Source organism: Thunnus albacares, chromosome 18 (genome assembly GCF_914725855.1).
Source record: "Thunnus albacares chromosome 18, fThuAlb1.1, whole genome shotgun sequence".
Lineage (NCBI taxonomy): Eukaryota > Metazoa > Chordata > Actinopteri > Scombriformes > Scombridae > Thunnus > Thunnus albacares.
Window position 1 is genome coordinate 30,069,885 of NC_058123.1, and position 19,150 is coordinate 30,089,034.

The 19,150-nt window shown below is 37.7% G+C and overlaps 1 protein-coding gene across 4 annotated transcripts in view; it reads left to right on the top strand.

Moving 5' to 3' along the window:
* Positions 1-19,150, top strand: part of slc38a9 (solute carrier family 38 member 9) — a 46,895-nt gene that overhangs the window by 9,531 nt on the left and 18,214 nt on the right. For all 4 annotated transcript variants that reach the window (XR_006398828.1, XM_044333746.1, XM_044333745.1 and 1 more), the window contains 7 exons: positions 7,352-7,470; positions 7,568-7,631; positions 7,812-7,905; positions 14,055-14,225; positions 14,562-14,621; positions 15,863-16,072; positions 16,612-16,719. Coding sequence is in view for 3 of the 4 variants with exons in the window: in XM_044333746.1 (XP_044189681.1) it covers positions 7,352-7,470; positions 7,568-7,631; positions 7,812-7,905; positions 14,055-14,225; positions 14,562-14,621; positions 15,863-16,072; positions 16,612-16,719 (826 nt within the window). In the remaining variant the exon portion in view is untranslated. The remainder of the gene's footprint in view (positions 1-7,351; positions 7,471-7,567; positions 7,632-7,811; positions 7,906-14,054; positions 14,226-14,561; positions 14,622-15,862; positions 16,073-16,611; positions 16,720-19,150) is intronic.

Consider the following 19,150-nt stretch of genomic DNA (forward strand, 5'->3'; position numbering starts at 1 on the left):
ATTAAAAAGTATTGAATTTCATTAAGAAAGGTCTTGAATATTGTCTCTTTCCTGCTGTAGACAGTAACATTGGTTGTGAGATTGTGAGCTGTCAGAAGACATTTTACCTCTATAAACTACGAGTGAGACTGGTGTGACAGTGTATTGTGATGCAGGAAGCTGTTTTATCCTTTCTTGTGGAGTTTCAGGCTCCTCACACAACACTGTCTGCCATCTGCAGCAATTCATTTGTACACACCTCGAAACTGTAGTAGGAACTGTGGACAAATTTACAGTAAAAGCATCACATGCTGACTCTGTTAAAACATTTACAATAGCTGCATTGCAAAGCATGTCTGTTGTTTTCTTCTATATGTTTCCTTGTTCTTCTCATCCTTAAAGGAAAATTTCAGTTTATTTCAACCTGGCATATTTTCAATAAATGTGGCCATTGTGGCCCTATGTGTCATGCTGACATAGCTCTCTCCAGCGCTTTTACTGAGATTCTGGCAATTCAGATTGAGATTTGGGCAAACGAGGCCTCGCATAGATTGAAGGTTATTGGGGCAAGCTCTGTCTGCCTCCTACTGCTTTTGAAATAAACATGATTTTTATATAAATCATTTGAAACGTTTGTTTCTGAGTCTGAATGAATTTAAACACAGAAACTAGCTTCCTTTAGCATTCATTATGGCTAATTGCATAGAGATCTATATATGGGTCAGATTACCAGCCAATGTAACCACCGGACAAGCATGTCTGAAGGAATATACAGTCACCTTAAGGGTTCTCCATTCTGAACTAGATTTTCTTTGCCACCTTTGCAGTATGCTTGCTCATTGAGGGTCAAGGCCTACTTATTGGTCTATTACAGTTCATGTAATAAAAATGTGTTTATACTCTCTACACCAATGTCTGTTTACTCTGAAATTACTAAATTCTATGGTCTGTCGCTAGTAACTCATTACAGCAATATTTTTGCTTTTATCATTTTTAAACATGTAGCATATAATAACACATTTTGCAACCGATGATAACATGAACTATAACCACATACAATTTGCAAATCTGATGTCTTACCATTTAAATGCTTTTTTTTCATTCAGGACAGCTGTTTACCTATATCTTGTATATTTTTGCCTATATCTTTTACTATAATCTATTTTCCAACACCATTGGTGCTTGGACCCCTAACAAACTAAAAGCAAAATACAGTACACGTTGTCATGTTTTTCCTTTTCATGTGTGCATGTACTGTGTCGTAATTAAATGAAAATATATTATAAAACACATTATAAAAGGACAATTATATAGAATATATATATATATATAAATCTATATATATATAATCAATCTCTCTCTCTCTCTCTCCATATATATATATATATATATATATACCTACCTGCTCAAAATGCTTTGGTAGACAAGTTCCCAATTCACGGAGTGAACATATGCACCAAGATTTATAATGATTGGACAAACGGTTAATGAGTTATGGCTAATGTTCTCTAAGCCCTGCCCTTTGCGAAGATATTTTGGTTGATGGTGGCCCTGTTTTTCAACCGATCTTGCTCATTTATAATAGAAAATTGTATCTCAATCTTGCAATGCTTTATATCAAATTTGGTTTTGATAGAGTCAAAATTCGAAAAGTTCTACTCATTTTACTGTTTTTCAGCTCATGTAAATTTGCAAAAAATCCATCATGGCAGACTTTAATGGTCCATGAGGCTTTTTTGTAGAGCAAATTGAGCTGTGTGTCAAATTTCAAGCCAATCAGACTTACCATGTGGCAAGGCCTTTCCAATATTGAATTTTTTGGCCTTAATTAAAGCGCCACTATGTGGCTGATTGGGCTCATATTTTTTGGGAAGCACATGCACATGATTTCCACTAATTGTGCTAAGTTTTATGTCTCCAGTACATTCCAGCTCACGGGAAATTGAGCAACAGTGTGAAAAAGCAGACAAAAACAATTGCTATTAAAGCTGCAAGCAGTGATGATTGCTCTTATCAGACATTGCACAAACAAGTTTAATATCAGCTCCTGTGTGTACTATGTGGCGCTAGACAACACTCACTATTTATACATCATGGTGATGTATAACAAATGTAGACCGCACCTTGTAAATGTCATGTGAATCAGATGTTTGTCACATAAGGCTGAATTTCCTGTTGCCAGTAGGCAGTGCTACAAGAGGGTCATTAATGCAGCAACACATTTAGTGGAGGTCGACTTAAATGTATATGCATTCTCATGAATATCAGACGTTGCACAAAGGAGTTAAATATCACTTCCTGTGTCCACTATGTGGCACTAGAGAACAAACACTAGTTATACAACATGTTACTGCATATCATGTGTAGACCACACTATGTAAATCGGAGGATGTTTGTCATATAACGCTGACCTCCTGTTGTCAGTAGGTGGCGCTATGAATATGTCCCAAGAGTGACATATAGATGTGTTCAGACAAGGACTGTTATGTGACTCAAACACAGCATCCTGTTTCACAGTGAATAATGCATCGCCTTGGCAACAGCTTTTGATGAAAACTCACAATCTTCACATTATAGCATCATCAGGGTCTTGAGGCTTTTCTGATTAAATTTGAGGTGGATCTGTTCATCCTGCAAGGCACAGGTCATAAAAATACAGCACCTGTAACTTCCTATTGCCAGTATGTGGCGCTGTGACTGATGACTCAATATTGACACATAGATGTGTTCAGATGAGGACCCTCATCAAGCATGAGAAATTTGGTGCAGATTGGGCAATATATTTTTGAGTTACAACAACTTCCTGTTTCATGGCGAAACATTGACATTCGCATCGCCATGTCAATGAATACTCAAGATTTTGATAACTTTTTATAACAAAGGCCTTTAGATGACTCTGACCAAATTTGAAGTCAGTCTTGTTCAATCTTTAGGAGGAGTTTGTTAAAATCAGGAAATGGCAAAAAATACGAAAAATCTCAAATTAAATTCAAAATGGCTGACTTCCTGTTGGATTTAAGGTATGGCTCCAATAGGCTTTTTTTGTGCGTCCTAATGCCCTGACAATAGAGAATAATAATTCCTTCAGTTACAGGAGGGTCTTTGGCCCTAATAATAATTCCTTCAGTTACATGAGGGCTTCGCATTGCTCGTTGCTCGGGCACTAATAATAATTCCCTAAGTTATAAGAGGGCCTTCACACACCTAGGTGCCTGGGCCCTAATAATAGAGAAGAAGAATAATTTCTTCAGATACAATAGGGCCTTCACACCGCATGGTGCTCAGGCCTAGATAAAAATATCGCTAAGTAGAGCTGCAAGCGGCAATACGCAGGTTCAAACCTTTTTGTGCTCAACAGAAAGAAGCAGCTCAATCATTCAAAATGAAATCCATGGGCAGCAAATAGCGTGTTCAAGCCTTCACTAAGGTGAGCAAACTCAATTCAGCCACTTTTAATTCTGTTCATAGAAGGAGTGGCACCAATAATACATTTGGTTCATCATCAGAAAGCCTGCAGCATTTCAATAATTGCGCACTCAAAGTTCCGCCATTTGTCACCCTTCCATTTTACGAAACTGAGTTTGTAGACCTGTTCCCAGTGATGGACTGAACATATGTACCAAGGTGTATGATGATTGGACAAACAGTTAATGAGTTATGGCCAGTAATCTCTAAGTTCCGGCCTTTGCTAAGATATTTTGGTTGATGGCGGCCATGTTTTTCAATCGATCTTGCTCATTTATAAGAGAAATGTGTCTCACAGACCCCAAGGAGGTATGCCAAATTTGGTGTTGATGGAGACAAAATTCAAAAAGTTCTATTGATTTATCATCTATTCAAAATTAAAGCTGCAAGCAGCAACAAGCAGATTTTAGGCTTCAAAAATTTGAGCAAAGTCAGTTCAGATAGTTTAATTCTGTTTAAAGAAGGACCGAGACCAATCACGCACTTGTTTCATCATCAGAAAGCATTCAGCATTTTAATAATTGCACACTCAACATTCTGTATTCCTCTCCACTTCATCTGATTTGAACAAAATTTGGAATGTATGTTCAGTAGATAGTGCCAGATGTCAATGCCGGATCATGGCAGACTTTAATAGTCCAAGAGGCTTTTTTGTAGAGCACATTGAGCTTGACCTGTGTGTCAAATTTCAAGTCAGCCAGATCTACAATGTGAGATGTGTGGCCTTTCCAGAATTGCATTTTTGGGCCTTAATTACAGCACAACTATCTGACAGATTGCACTTATATTTCTCGGGAACACATGCACATCATTATCAGTTATTGGGCCAAGTTTCATGGTTTTAGGTCATTCCAGCTCATAGCAATTTGATCCGCAGCAGAAGACAACAAATGACAATTAGAATATTTTGCATTTTCTGAATAAAATGCGTGTTAGTTGGAAGCCATTTGCTGCCGCCGCTGCTGCTCCCAGCTGCTGCTGCTTGCTGTCACCATGGCTACCGACGCTGCGAGCTGCTGCTCTGGCAGCAATTTTTAAAATCTTTTAGTACCACCTACAGGTGAAATAGTATCAAATGCTACAGATTTGTCCAGCATTCCCACCTGTACAACTATGCTTTATTTGTTTACCATGGAGTATTACATTAAAGAAATATGGCAGTTAAGTAGTATGGTGGTGTTTTACTAATGATCACAAAGGGGGGCTATTGGTGCCATGATTCAGTGTGTTGTGCACATTCTCATGGAGAACTTGTGTACTGTGTCTGCTTGGTGCAACAATATCACAGCATCCTGTTCTGATTAACATCATTATCTTTTAATATGATAAACTGAATCATATCCATAACATTAACTACTCTTATGGAGTGCAGAGTAAAGTTTTGGTGAGCAGGCATATGGAGAACAGAAATGCAGGGTTTGAGATTCATGGAAAAGAGACAGTAAACTGGTTTTTAATTAAGGATTTAAAATGCACTCGTCACTCTTGCTGATTAACAGGGCTCAGTGGGCGGACATGTCGCTCCACCAGAAACATCTCTAAATGTATCTACATTAGGAGTATTTACTCACTGAGAAATAGCCTAAACTGTACACACATTGCATTGACGTTCACAGCTAATGTTATACTGCTAACTTCATAGTCTCTGTTCCGGTCTGGCACCACAGTCACACACCTGTTCTCTCTCGAAGGATGTCATTATCCACACTGTGCAAATCTGGACTTGCAGCTAGAGCTACCACCAAATAAGAAGTGACTGCCTTGTTGTGAGGCGAGCTCAGTCTGTGAAAACATAATTTAAATAGATCAGAGAACGTATTTATTTACTTTTATACAGCAGAATGCATGTAGCCTATTTTTTTTAATATTGCCCATGCTCTGGTTCGTTGCGACTGCAATTTCCTTCGGAGTTGTGAAAAGAATGATCTGTTTTGTTGTTGTTTTTGTTGTTATAAAATACAAAAAGTCACTTTTGTGAACAAATCCAAGTTTAAGCAGTCTGTAGTAGGGCTGGACGATATGTCCAAAAATGTTATCACGATAAATGTCAAATCATTATTTTTTTCAAGTGTAAAGGCTGATTTTTGTTCCTGAGTGAAAAGTTGAAGAAACCAGTGGGTTAATTGTGGTTTTAAATTATTTAACAAGCTAAATTTGCCGTTTGCTTCACACCCAGAGTCAATTGCAGCACATTACACATTCACTTCCTTCTGTTCTTACCCTTTAAAATAAAAGCCCCAGTTCTTATATATTTTTCCCACAATTTTGGGATTATGCTCCCATCTTTTTCTTTCATCTCCTCCACACTGGAGCCACAGTTTACTTTGGTTTCCAAAGCAGCTAACCTCTCCTCCATGAATAGCAATTTGGTGTTTACTGCGGTAAATTGCTGTTTCACTTCAACAGAAAACTGCGTCATCTGGCGAGACAGCCCACTGATAGTATTCAGCAGTTGCAGGACTGGCTAAAAGGGTTGATCATGAGCCATTATAAAGCAGTTCATAGTTGTTAATATCATGTCAAAAGGTACTGCATTCAAACATGTCATGTCCCCATCATGTCCCTGTCCGGACAGATATTTTTATGGAAATCCAGTGGAAGTTTGGAGCTTGCAGGGAACAGACACACACAGCACATTGCTGGAGGATGTGTGGTAAACACGTCCACTGTGCATTTAAGCAACATGAGAAAAAGTGACAGTTGTCATTTCACTCTGCATAGTGGTTGCGATTTAAGATAATTAGTTCCAAGTCTTGTGTCTCAGTCCAGGGAAACAGACTAACTAGCCCTTCAACCCCTGTATGTATGAACAAAAGTGTTAAAAAGATTTTGAACAAAATAAATGGAGACAAAAACAAACGGTGGAAGAGGTTATGAATTTTGAAAGTTTTGAAATTTTGGAAAATGCTTAATGGTAACCATAATGTTTTCAAAGTTAGGGATATACTTGAATTTGAATATACGCCTTGAAAAATGCTTGATTTTCAACATAATTGGTGATGACAATCCCATCATCATATTTGTTTGTTTTCTCCTGGCCTCTGACCCTGACCCTAAATGAGAAAGTAAAATAACTGAATGAGTTGCCATGAGCTCTAAACTTTTCTAATGAACCCTGATTAAAATAGTTGTTAATTGTTTAAATAAATTGTACTGTTTTGTGAATCTTTTTTATGAAATTATTGACGATTGCTAATGGCATACAAGGTAAATCATCATAGCATACTTACTTAAATAAGTAAATGCGTAATGTATTCAAGCTACAATTTATGAGTCTAAAACTAAGCCTGATCTATTTATATCCGAGATTTTCTTAAAATGGAGTTGGTGAAACCTCTGGGCCATTAGTGAGTCTGAACCCCCCTACTATCCTAATTTGCATTTGTATAGCTCACTGCATCTTGATTTACATGTGAAAGCGTCCCCCAGTCCTAGGGGCTAGTGAGTCAACTGCCAGGCTTCTCTCAGCTTGTAAAACTGGCAGAAAATGACCTTTTCTGGCAGTTCCTTGCAGTTTTCTGTGCTGCCTACAAATTCCTGTGAACAGTTGTTAACCTGAACATCCACAGCAATATTACAGTGCTGCTTACTGACAAAAATCCCACTTTTAGCACAGTGATCATGATAATCCATAACATGCCATGTAGTTATTTAAAGTAATGCTAATTACTTATTTTTCATAACCACATGGGTTTAAGTTTTGTATATTTTAAAATTCATGAGACCTCTATCATATCAAATCACATAAATGGTGTTAAGCAATATTGATTGTATGGACAGTTTTTTAGGTTGCAGTGTTTTCTTGTCTTGAAAAACTGGTGTGAACATAATGTCTTTATTTGTTCAGTGCTCATCTGACTATCTGTGAGGACTTCATCTTTAGAATCTTGATGTTTATTTTCTCCAGAGTCCTCCAAACCATGTGATTCCCCGACCAGAGGAGATCTACATCTACAGCCCACTGGGGACAGCTTTCAAGGTGACAGGCAGTGACCACTCCTCTAAAAACCACAGCATCATCACCATGTAAGCCCTGCCATCATAAGTCAACCAGCACTTACTGTTGTCTTTGTACTAAAATGAATGTGTTTGACTGCTTTATTACCTTGCTTTTCTCATTCAGATTTGCCATATGGAACACAATGATGGGCACATCCATACTCAGCATACCTTGGGGTATAAAGCAGGTGATTCTTTTACACACTGGAAGTTCTTGGCTCATTTAAAGTCACCTTTTAAAATGACTAATTTTGTATTGACCTTAGTTATTCTTGAAATGCAGAGTGGCAGTAAATATGTGCATTAAATTTGCCTTGCGGAACAAAAACAAAAAATAGTCAATGTCATTGTTGTCTTTGTGTCTTTAGGCTGGTTTCACTTTGGGGATCCTCATCCTCATCTTCACAGGCCTGCTGATGCTCTACTGTTGCTACATCGTCCTCAAATCACCAAAGGCTATACGTAAGTCCAGCAACATTTCTCATTTCTTCACAAGTTGGTATAACCAGCTCTTCCTCATCATCTGCAGGTGATACAGGTGCATCCTCTTTAGGCCATCCAGGAATGGATGATCTTCCAAATGCTACAAATAAAACAAAAAAATCACTATTTTGCCACATCATTTTATCTTTTATTCAGACATAATTATTATATTTATAATATAATATAATAAGATTAATATTTTCCTACTAACAGTATTAATTCTATTTTCTTACAACTTGGCTCTTATTTGCATAGGTTTGTCCATCACGCCATATCCTTATCAGAATATTGATACTGCAATAGGCTAGCACTGTACCCTCCAAGTTTATTGTTGTAATCTGGGAATGCGGGTACATCACTGGAAAGACTTAAGATAGGTCTCAAAACAGGAGCAGTCAGATGATCACATGTTTGAAACAAACCCCCTAGTTACTTATTTGGAAGAGAAAATGAAGGTGAATAGTAAAATTATCACCCAAACTAAGTCCATTGCAAACATACATGACAGTTTACTGACCCACTTCCTGCTTCATTTCTGACCTATTGTACTTGCTGTAGTTGTGTATACACCAGTGGCGGGATTGAGAATTTAGCTAGCAGCTAAAGTAAGAAGTTATCTTGATGCAGGTACTGTTTGGTTTTCTGTGTACAGAATCATGAGCAGAAAACAAAGCAGCATGTAGTTAAAAAAATCCACCTAAAAACTTGAGAACTCTCCTTCCAAGAAAAACAACAGTATTGATACAACTAACAATTATTTTGAAAAAGTGTCAAAAGCCCAAGATGACGTCCTCAAATGTCTTATTTTGTCCCGACCAATAATCCACAACTCTAAGATATTCATTTTACTGTCATAGAGGACTAAAGAAACTATATTCACATTAAAAATATTCACATTGAAGAAGCTGGAAACAGAGAATTTTGACTTTTTTCCCCGAAAAATTACTCATAACGATTAATCAATTATCAAAGTAATTGGTGATTTATTTAACAGTAAGCAACTAATAGATGAATCGATTAATTATTTCAGCTCTAAACAACAGCATCCATTGGTTTAGCAAATTCCTAAAAATAGCTGGTTGTAGTTATTGTGTGAGAGCTGGACCACAGCTCTCACACTCTTGTTAGGGCCCGAGCATGAAAGCACCAGGGGCCCAATGGTCCCTGGCACTGAAAGTGCATTGAACCTGTTGTTTTTGTGAAGATTATTAGGGTCCGTACACTGAATGTGAAGGCCCTATGGTATTTGAAGGAATTATTATTATTATTATTATTATTATTATTATTATTATTATTATTATTATTATTATTATTATTATTGTAGTGGAATCCACTCATAGTGATCACGTCTGTCCAGGTCAAATTGAGCACTATAAGCGGATGATTATTATAACTGATTTTTTCTTTTTCTTAATTTCTCATGAAGATTACCATTTAATTGACATTTGTATATTTATTACATGAATATAAAATAATGCAACGGGCAGCTTTGCTATTTACTGAATTTTATTGACTGTTTCAAAATACAGTACAGCTGTTTCAAATGCTTGTTGTTTTTCTGCTGCATCTTGTTGGATTGTTTTTGGCAGTTTGTCATAAGCTTCAAGGAGACTATATTTTTCATTGAGAGACTTTTTTTTCCTGTCATGATTTCAATGCATACGCAGCACCAGCCTCAGGTAACCATCTCAAAGCAGAAGGGTTGTGCGCTTAGGCTGAGTTGAGAGTTGAACCAGAATCAGCTGAAGGCCCTATTGCGTCTGAAGTAATTCTTCTTCTTCTTCTTCTTCCTCTTATTCTTCTTCTTCTTATTATTCTCCGCAATGAATCACTAAACGCCACTCCCATCAGTCATCATAGATAAAGGTGATCACTCAGAAAAACTTTGTATTGATTTGCAGTGACCCTTCCCTCTAAGGGGACAAGTGGACCCAAACCATGCCAGCAAAATGCCCTCCACAACATAACAGAGTCACCAGATCCCCTCACTGTAGGGGTCAAGCATTCAGACCTGTACCAGTTTTTCCTTTAATTTGTTATCTGTCTGTAGTTCATCAAACATATACACAATTTCTAATAAGTCATCTCTAGCGTCATGTACTGCACACAGGAAATAATATTTTACCCATTCACACAGTGTCCGATAATCCTGAAAATTCAAGTCCGTGTCAACAGACCTCCAGTAGCAATTCAATGGCTGCCATTCCCTCCAATGCGTGCAAGATGTGTGCAAAGATGTTTTTAAAAGTGTGTTCAGCTCTCACTACTTTTGTAGCTTCCAACTGAATCTCTGTGATTAGTTTCTCTCCCATGTCCCTGTTTGTTCTGTTTGTAGGGCTGTAGTCAACCAAAGAAAATCTTGGTCGACTAAAATCATACATAATCTTCAACTAATCGATTAGTGGCGTGGGGGGGGGGTGTAATGGGACAAAGTGCACAGTAAACTTGGCAGCCACACATTTCTCTGTTCAGTATTTCTCTGTTTTGTGTCTTCAGGTTATGCTAGCCCATTGTTGCTAACTTTGGAGCTAACCCCCTTTACTTTTCCAGCATTTGGGGAAACAACAGACGTGACTTTTAAGCATTTATTAACTGACACACTGTAGTCTGCACTGTAAATTTACTGCCAGACTGACAACTTACTACTGACCTTTTCCTCTGCCCTGCTTGCATCCACCGTCACTTCTCTGCCCCTCGCTCTTTCCCACTCGCTATGCAAACATACTTCTTAACGGAGCTACGCTACCAATAGTTTCCTAGGCAACTACACAGAGGTTGACTCACGTACCGGAACAGCGCTGCACAGAGACTCCCAGACTCTATATCCATTCATTCGGATATCAAATATTCAAAAATATATTTTTTGGCCTGGTGGGGGTTCTCGTTGTGTCATTATGGAGAAAAACAGGTTCAGTAAACGTTCAGTACGGTCGATAAACATTGAGTACAGTTAGACCCAACAGTCTCCATTAGGTTGGGCAAGTTCAAAGTTGTGAAAACAATGGGGGTGTTTTGAATACACTGTTAGTCTGTCCCTCCCGCTGCAGGAAATAATGGATTACTCCTGGAAAGCTATTGATGTAACACTTTTCTCCTTAACACGGAAAATAACACAGAGATTATTCGACCAATGAGAATTTAGTCGGACGAGAGCATATCGACCAACTAATCGACCAGTCGATGTTTGCCATATCAGAGATTTAAATTTTAAATGGACTGCACTTGTATAGTGCCTCTCTAGTCTTTCGACCACTCAAAGTGCTTTTACACTACGTGTCACATTCACCCATTCATACACACATTCTTAAGCTGAATGTGTACAGGGGCTACCATGCAAGGTCCCAACCTGCCCATCAGGGGGAACTTATCATTCACACACATTCATACACTGATGGCACAGCCATCAGGAGCAATTTGGGGTTCAGTATCTTGCCCAAGGACACTTTGACATGCAGACTGGAGGAGCTGGGAATCGAACCGCCGATCTTCTGATTAGTGGATGACCCGCTTTACCTCCTGAACACAGCTGCTGTAGACGAATTAAGTTACTGCAAATGAAAACATTTCAAGATATAAAGACAAATAGTAGCTTTGATGTCTGCCGTGTGGGTGTTAAGTGACAGTTCACTCCCTGACTCCAGGACCCTGATTTGAACTATTGTTGCAATATTTCGGTAAGTTTAATTTTACTTGATAACGATACCTCCCGTGTTAGTTAGCTAATGTTAGCACAAGTGTGCACCTCCACTCGGTGTCCCTGGTAAGCTAGCGTTAGCTTTAGTCTGAGGTAGCAGGGTGTGTTTCCAGAGCATGAAAGGCAACACCCCGCACTCCTTATTTGGAAGGTTGTGGCTCTAAATGGAAGTGATGGCGCTGACCATAAGCAGCAACTCTGGGCTTCAAACCGGCTACAATGTAAACCAACGGGTGACATCACACCTTGCGATGTCCATCTTTACGCACAGTCTATGGTGGAAATTTTGGCCTTATTTTGAAGGCATCTGTGACTTTCAGTCTTTCTCGTTAGCTTAACATAGTGTGACATCAACCATTTAACCATGGCATAAAACATGTAGTTTTTTCTTGAGCTGCTGAACCAGCATCAGAAAATCTGTTAGGATTCTTTACAGACTCTGGCACAGCAGTCCAACAGTACCTGCCTCAGAGTCATTTTGATACATGTTTCTGTTGGAGCTAAACAGCGGTAGCTTAGTTGCTTGTTAGCTTTAGTTATATATTTTATATATTCTCAATAAAACTAAGTTGCTGATAGAGTAAAAGCTATTTAAATAAATAATGTCAATATAAATAACTCATGACCAGCAACATTTGACATAATGATCTAATACATTAATTTACAAGTCTACTGCCAATGGCCATCAGCATCTCAGATATTATTGCTATTTTTGTCAATTGATGAGAATTTATAAACTCTTTTTTTGTGTGGTTAGCGGTGCTAAACATATGGCCCCATTCCATCGTGTACGACATTTAGCCCATATCCAACTTGCAGTGAGTGGCCTCTTCAACCAACTTGTTATAAGACTTTTCTAGAATTAAGTGTAATTTTCTGGATGCTAGTACAGCAAACCCCCCTTACTACTGCATGTTTTTTTTTTCTTTAAACAACAGAAACTGCACTGGGAATAAAATGGAATGACCTCACCCATTAGTAGAATAATATATTTGCAGTGTGTATTTATTTTCCCAATAGGAAGGGACCTGCGGATTTTGGCAACCCCATGACCTTTCACAATAACACTGCTATGGAACTTTGCTCTAGCTTCTCTTCCGCAGATGTTGTGTAAGCTACCCAGCACGATGACTTTAAAAGTAACGGCTAATTAGGGACATAATTAGTCTACCCTGTGCTGAGTGCTTTATTGTTTTTATAATGATTACAAATGATCTTACTCCACATTACCAATGGTAATTATCAAGACGTTGGACATTATTATGCAAAGAGGTGTTTGGGATTAGTGTCTGTTGTCTACATTTACCCACAGAAGAGTGGCTACTTTAGCATATTTCCCATACTCCACAGCAGCATGCACACTGACCCCATCAAGTAGATGCATGAGATTACAGTTCTTATGATTAGACATCATTGTATCTTTTGATATTCCTCCATTCTCATGACATATAAATTGTGTGGACAAATTAACACATGTGAGCTGCGTTTTACAAATAGAGTTGTAAAGTGGGAGGAGCTGCAGGTGCAAGACATTTTTCTCACTGTAAAATTTAGGGCTGCAACTAATGATTATTTTCATTATTGATTAATCTGTCGATTCAATTCCCGATTAATTGATTAGTTGTTTGGTCCATAAAATGTCAGAAAATGGTGACAAATGTCTATCACTGTTTCCCAGACCCTGAGATGACATCCGTAAATGTCTTGCTTTGTACTGGCCAGCAGTTCATAAACCAAAGATATTCAGTTTACTATCATTGAGGACTAAAGAAACCAGAAAATATTCACATTTAAGAAGCTGAAATCAGATAATATGGATTTTCTTCTTAAAAAAATACTCAAAATGATTAGTCCATTATTAAAATAGTTGCCAATTAATTTAATAGTTGTAAACTTATTGATTAGTCAACTAATCATTGCAGTAAAGTTTAGTAACTGTACGGATGAATGTCATTGTTGCTCTGCAGAGAAGCGTGAAAATCTCCTTGATATTTTAATGATATAATAGCGTTGTGTAATGGCCAAGGTTATAAATATTAAAAACTAACTTTATTTTCTTTCAGTTTGGTATGGTAAAAGCCTAAAAATGCTACATCCATTAATCCATTAGGAGGCTGTTGCTATGGCGAAGACAACAGCCAGAGGTGCAAATCGGAGCTGCAGCAAATTTAGAATGTTTCAGTAGGAACAAAACTCAACAACATAGCTGCTTAATTCATCTAAAATTGGGCCAGAATATCTGAAATAGAACTGATTTAAATAGCTGCATGTATTAAAGAGGTCATTTAACAACAGCTTGGTGATCAAAGGTTCCTCACCTTGGAAATTTTGTTGACTTTCCTTAGTTTTTTTTATGTCCACATGCTTGTACCCATGACTTTTCATCAAAGAACCAAATACTCACTGCTCATTTCATCCATTCTTTCCTCGTCAGCCTATGTGGATACATCAGACTGGGAGTTTCCTGATGTTTGTAGGTACTACTTTGGCAAGTTTGGCCAGTGGTCCAGCTTGGTGTTCTCCATGGTGTCACTTATTGGAGCCATGGTGGTTTACTGGGTCCTCATGTCCAACTTCCTCTACAACACCGGGCAGTTTATCTACAGTAAGTCAATGCTCTTGCCAGTACCAGAAAGGAGGTATCATATAATTATGTTGCTCCATTTGGTTGATTGATTAAACAAAAGCAACTCAGCACTTTAAAGGTAACACATATCAGTGGTGTCTGACATGCATCAAAACACATGCCCTCTCTGGATACTCTACCTTAGCCACATCTCTGGTGTGTGTTGCCTTTAAGGAGTAGTCTCAACTGCTTATAGATTATGGTTATTTTGTTCAGAGAGATGGTAAATTATTAGTCGTAACACCTCTAAAATGTCTTGATGCAAGAGGTGGTTTTGCTTTGATCTGATCTGATGGTTTCCTCTCCTGTGAACAGATTATGCTCACAATGTCAGCACGTCAGATTCAGAGTTTGGAACCAACGGCACGGATAAAGGTAAGTCATACACACTAACAAATTGTCATATCCTCAACCAAGAAATCTGACTTTCAACCTGGTAAAAGTACATAACATATGCAGACTTGAGCATAAAACATAATAAAATACATACAAGATACAAATATGTTATACACATATTATCTATTATACTCTATTATACTGTGTATAGCAGAGTGTATTAACATGGAAACATCACAATGTATACTATCAAAGATCCCGTAAATGTTAAAAAGAGTAAATATTGAGTATACAATATCAGTATGAGGCATGCCAGATTGAGATGAATGTCATAGTGCTAACTGCTGAGATAGAAAAAATATGCAAGCAGAGACATGTCATCAGTGTCATTTAACCTTATCAAAAGTGGATTACCATAGATTTGGTCTGCAAAACTCTAAATTGAATGTGAACATATCTAACAGATCTACCACTGTTTTGGATTGACGACCAAAGATTTCGCCATGTGTTTCTGACAACTGTCAACTTTGGTCTGGGACAGGCCAGAATCACAGTGTAGAAGGTCCTTTACTCATTGCTAATTTGTCTTTTGGAAGACTTGGCTAACCTTTAAATACTAAGCAAATAAAGACAAAAAGAGTATGCGCCGGGAAAACAAAATTCTGCTGTTTAGTTTTGGAGCCTATGCATATGTGATAATGGACAACTAGGAATGTTTTTATAGGGATCGACAAACCTTTGTTTATCGGCCAATACTTATCTGGCTGATAAGTGAATTAATTAAATCCAGAATACCCTGTTTTTGTAAATGTTATTTACATAGGATTTTTATGTGAAGAATACATATTTCTGTGTTTGGGGAAGTGATGTTCTTTATTATGATGAGGCAAGAAAAGAGTTTTTTTTTATCTCCCTCCAAATGTTATTAATAATGGAAATTCCATAATTGATGACAGAGAATAAGACAGTATATATTTTAGATATATTTTTTTGTACTGGTATCAATATCAGAAATGCCATATATTTCAGTGAAGATAATGTCATCATCACCATCTTTTCACATTCACTAGGTAAATTTTGAAGAATGCTGATATATGTCACCTTTTTTTTATATTATGTCAGGAAATGCACTTTCCTGTATGTTTGTTGGGCTCCCATTTCTTGACTGCATACTTCATATTTTAAAAATGGACTAGTTGTTTCCTAAATCTCAAGCAGGAAAAAAAAAATTTTTAGTTAGTAAACTGAATTTGATAATGTTTTGATGATTCCTTCACTAGTCATCTGTCCATACCCAAACATTGACCCTGGAGGGAACTACACAATCAACACACTTTACCTTGGCAACAGCGGAAATGATACCTCTGATGTCATCTCTTTTGGACACTGGTGGAGCAAAACTGACACCATCCCCCTCTACCTCATCATTCTACTGCTGCCCCTGCTCTGCTTCCGCTCAGCCTCCTTCTTCGCAAGGTTCACCTTCTTGGGTAAGACAGAGTGAGAACAAACATATAAAGATTTGGTAGTAGTGATTTCAGAAGGCTTGCACATTGGCCTTTTTGAAAAAAGAAAACGCCCAGCGTACTACTAGAATTTCTTCCCATCTCACTGTTGTGAGTTTTGTGTTTTGAAACTCAACATAGTTCACAGTTCAATTTGGAAACATCAGGAATGACTTGGAGGATTTGCAGTTGGTGTTCTGAAAAATCACAGTGCACTTCTTTAGATCTGCATTAATTAATTTTTGGCAGGCAGCTCTTACTTTAGTTTAGAGAAGGATGTAAAATAATGGACAGTTAAATGTATTAAAGTAAACATATATATGTATATATGTATATATGTATATATATATATGTATATGTATATGTGTATATATATATATATATATATATATATGTATATATATATATATATATATATATATATATATATATATATATATTTGGGCTGGTGGGGTTTTCCTTCTGAATATGTGGCGTGCTGCATCATTCATCCATCCAGTGTTGTCTCATTCCTTCCTGTCCAGGCACCATCTCAGTGGTCTACCTGATTGTTCTGGTGACTATTAAAGCTGTCCGCCTTGGCTTCCACCTAGAGTTCCACTGGTTTGACACAACCCAGTTCTATGTTCCAGGTAAACCTATTGCACATTTGAATGCCTCTTCAAGTTTCTTTCCTCAGTGACTCAGATGAACCTGAAAGACATACTTAAGCATGCTATAGTCCAGTTATACAGTACAACCCACATACTCAGCTCTGCTGCTCATCCCACAAATGCATGTTCCTTACAAATATGGCACCATTTAAAAGGGAACTGAACAGGCTTTCCAACAGTATTTATTGCCAAGAAGCATTGTTACAACAAAGAAATAATCTACCAAACACAAATTTCCTTACTTTTTGTGCTATGTTTAATTTAGGAAGTCATGACTTGATACCACCACAGATATCTGGATAAAAAGACCAACTCTGGTGCAAAATTACATTTGGCATCAAGTAGCTTACAACTAGCTGCCTACTAACTAATTAGTATGATGAAGCAGGTTATTGAGTTATGCCTGTCATTTGCATTCTTCACAAACAATCACTAAACCAAATGGTGTTATTACTTTGTTGACCTGGAATCTGATTTATCAACATAAATTCAAATTTATCTTTTAACCCTACTATGTAATATAACATACATTTTATTGATAATATAATTAGAATAATCAGTTACACAATAACAAGGCCATTTCATAGTGTAATGGTTTCTGCCTTATATAACTGATACCCCCTGCTGATGTAGATAAGGCACCGGCAGACAGCTGTCCTCTTCCTCTGACCTAGGTATCGAATGGGTTCCCAAATTCTACATGCGAGACCACCTTAGCCTGCTTAGGGAACCAATATTCAGCTTGGCTTATATAATCACCTGCTGTCGTTGAACCACTCTGTAACGGGCCTATTTAGTCAGGAATGCCTGACAGCCAGGTCACACCGAAAATGTGTGGGTGCAAATAGGTGTTGGAGGTTTGAAAGCACTCCAAGATGAAAAAAACAAAAAGGAAAAAAGCCTTGAGACCTCTCTCCACTTTTATATCATTCATCTTAAAGCATCTACATCTCAAAATCCATATACGATCGACTGACCAGAACATCAGCAAACTATTGGATAATTCTAGTTTGTGTTGCACAATACAATTTTTAGAACAGTATAAGATATTTTTAACATTTCCAAGACTTCATGGTTAAAGGTCAAGGATGTAGAGTGTCTGTGTCAGGTGCAGAGACCACATCTCACTTTGCAGGCCACTGGTTTCCTGCTGATCTAAGCAGGAATGTTAACGTCCACTTGCACGAAAGTTTAGATACAATTCAGCTCAACTGACAATATTTTCCATCATATGTTTTGTATAATTGCCAGTTTTCATTGAGTCTTTGCAGAGAATTATTTTAGAGCTAGGTTTAGGTGGAGTGTGTCTCGGGCATACCATTGTGAAACCTTTAACAATAGGAAATTGCAGTGTTATAGTGTAACTAACCTAATGAATGTCCACTGTGCATTATGTGTTTTGGACTTTGACTTTGAAATTTTCTAGGGGGCGCTCTTGAGCATTTTGCCACATCCAAGCCCAAGACCCATATCATTTGTCAAGTTTCGCCAGTTCTGATGCTTTTACAAATTTTTGTTACTTTATCAAGCACCCCTAGCACCTCAAAAGTGCTAAAAGTAATTAGTGGGCGCTATAGAGCCGATGTGCCACGCCCAAGCCCAATTGCAATATAAAATCGAAATACTTACGTGTGTATCCAGCTGTCAAACATGTATTCGTAAAATGAAAATTGATGCATAAAATCCAAAATGGCTGACTCTCTGTCAGGCAAAAAATTAAAAAAAATAAAATAAAATTCTGGGCAGAATGATGGGAGTAATGACCCCACCGAATTTCATGAACAACAAAGCAACTTTTTTCCACAATGGCCACTGACTTCCTGTTGTCAGTACATGGCGCTCTGACTATGATGCAATATTGATATGTAGTATTGATATGTATTGATATGTGTTCAGGCCTGGACTATTATCAAGTATGTGAAATTTGAATCAGATTGAACAAAGTCCAGTGGAGTTACAACAACTTCCAGTTTCTTGGCAAAACATGCAAATTTACTGGCACGCCATGTCAAGGGCGTTCAGTGAAATGTCAAGATTTTGATAACTTTGCATTGCGAAGGTCTGCAGATGACACAGACCAAATTTGAAGTTGGTTGGGTTAAATCTCCAGGAGGATTTTGTTAAAATACAGCGCCTGGAAATTGCAAAAAATGTGCAAAAATTGCAAATTAAATTCAAAATGGCTGATTTCCTGTCGGATTTAGGGTATGGCTCCAAGAGGGCTAATAATAATTCCTTCAGATACAATAGGGCATTTGCACCATTCGGTGCTCGGGCCCTAATTAAAACTGCAAGCAGCAATGAACTGTGGTATCACTATTGGAGGTCTGTTGACACGGCTCTGAATTGTCAGGATTATCGGACACTGTGTGAATGGGTAAAATATTATTTTTGGTGTGCAGTACATGGT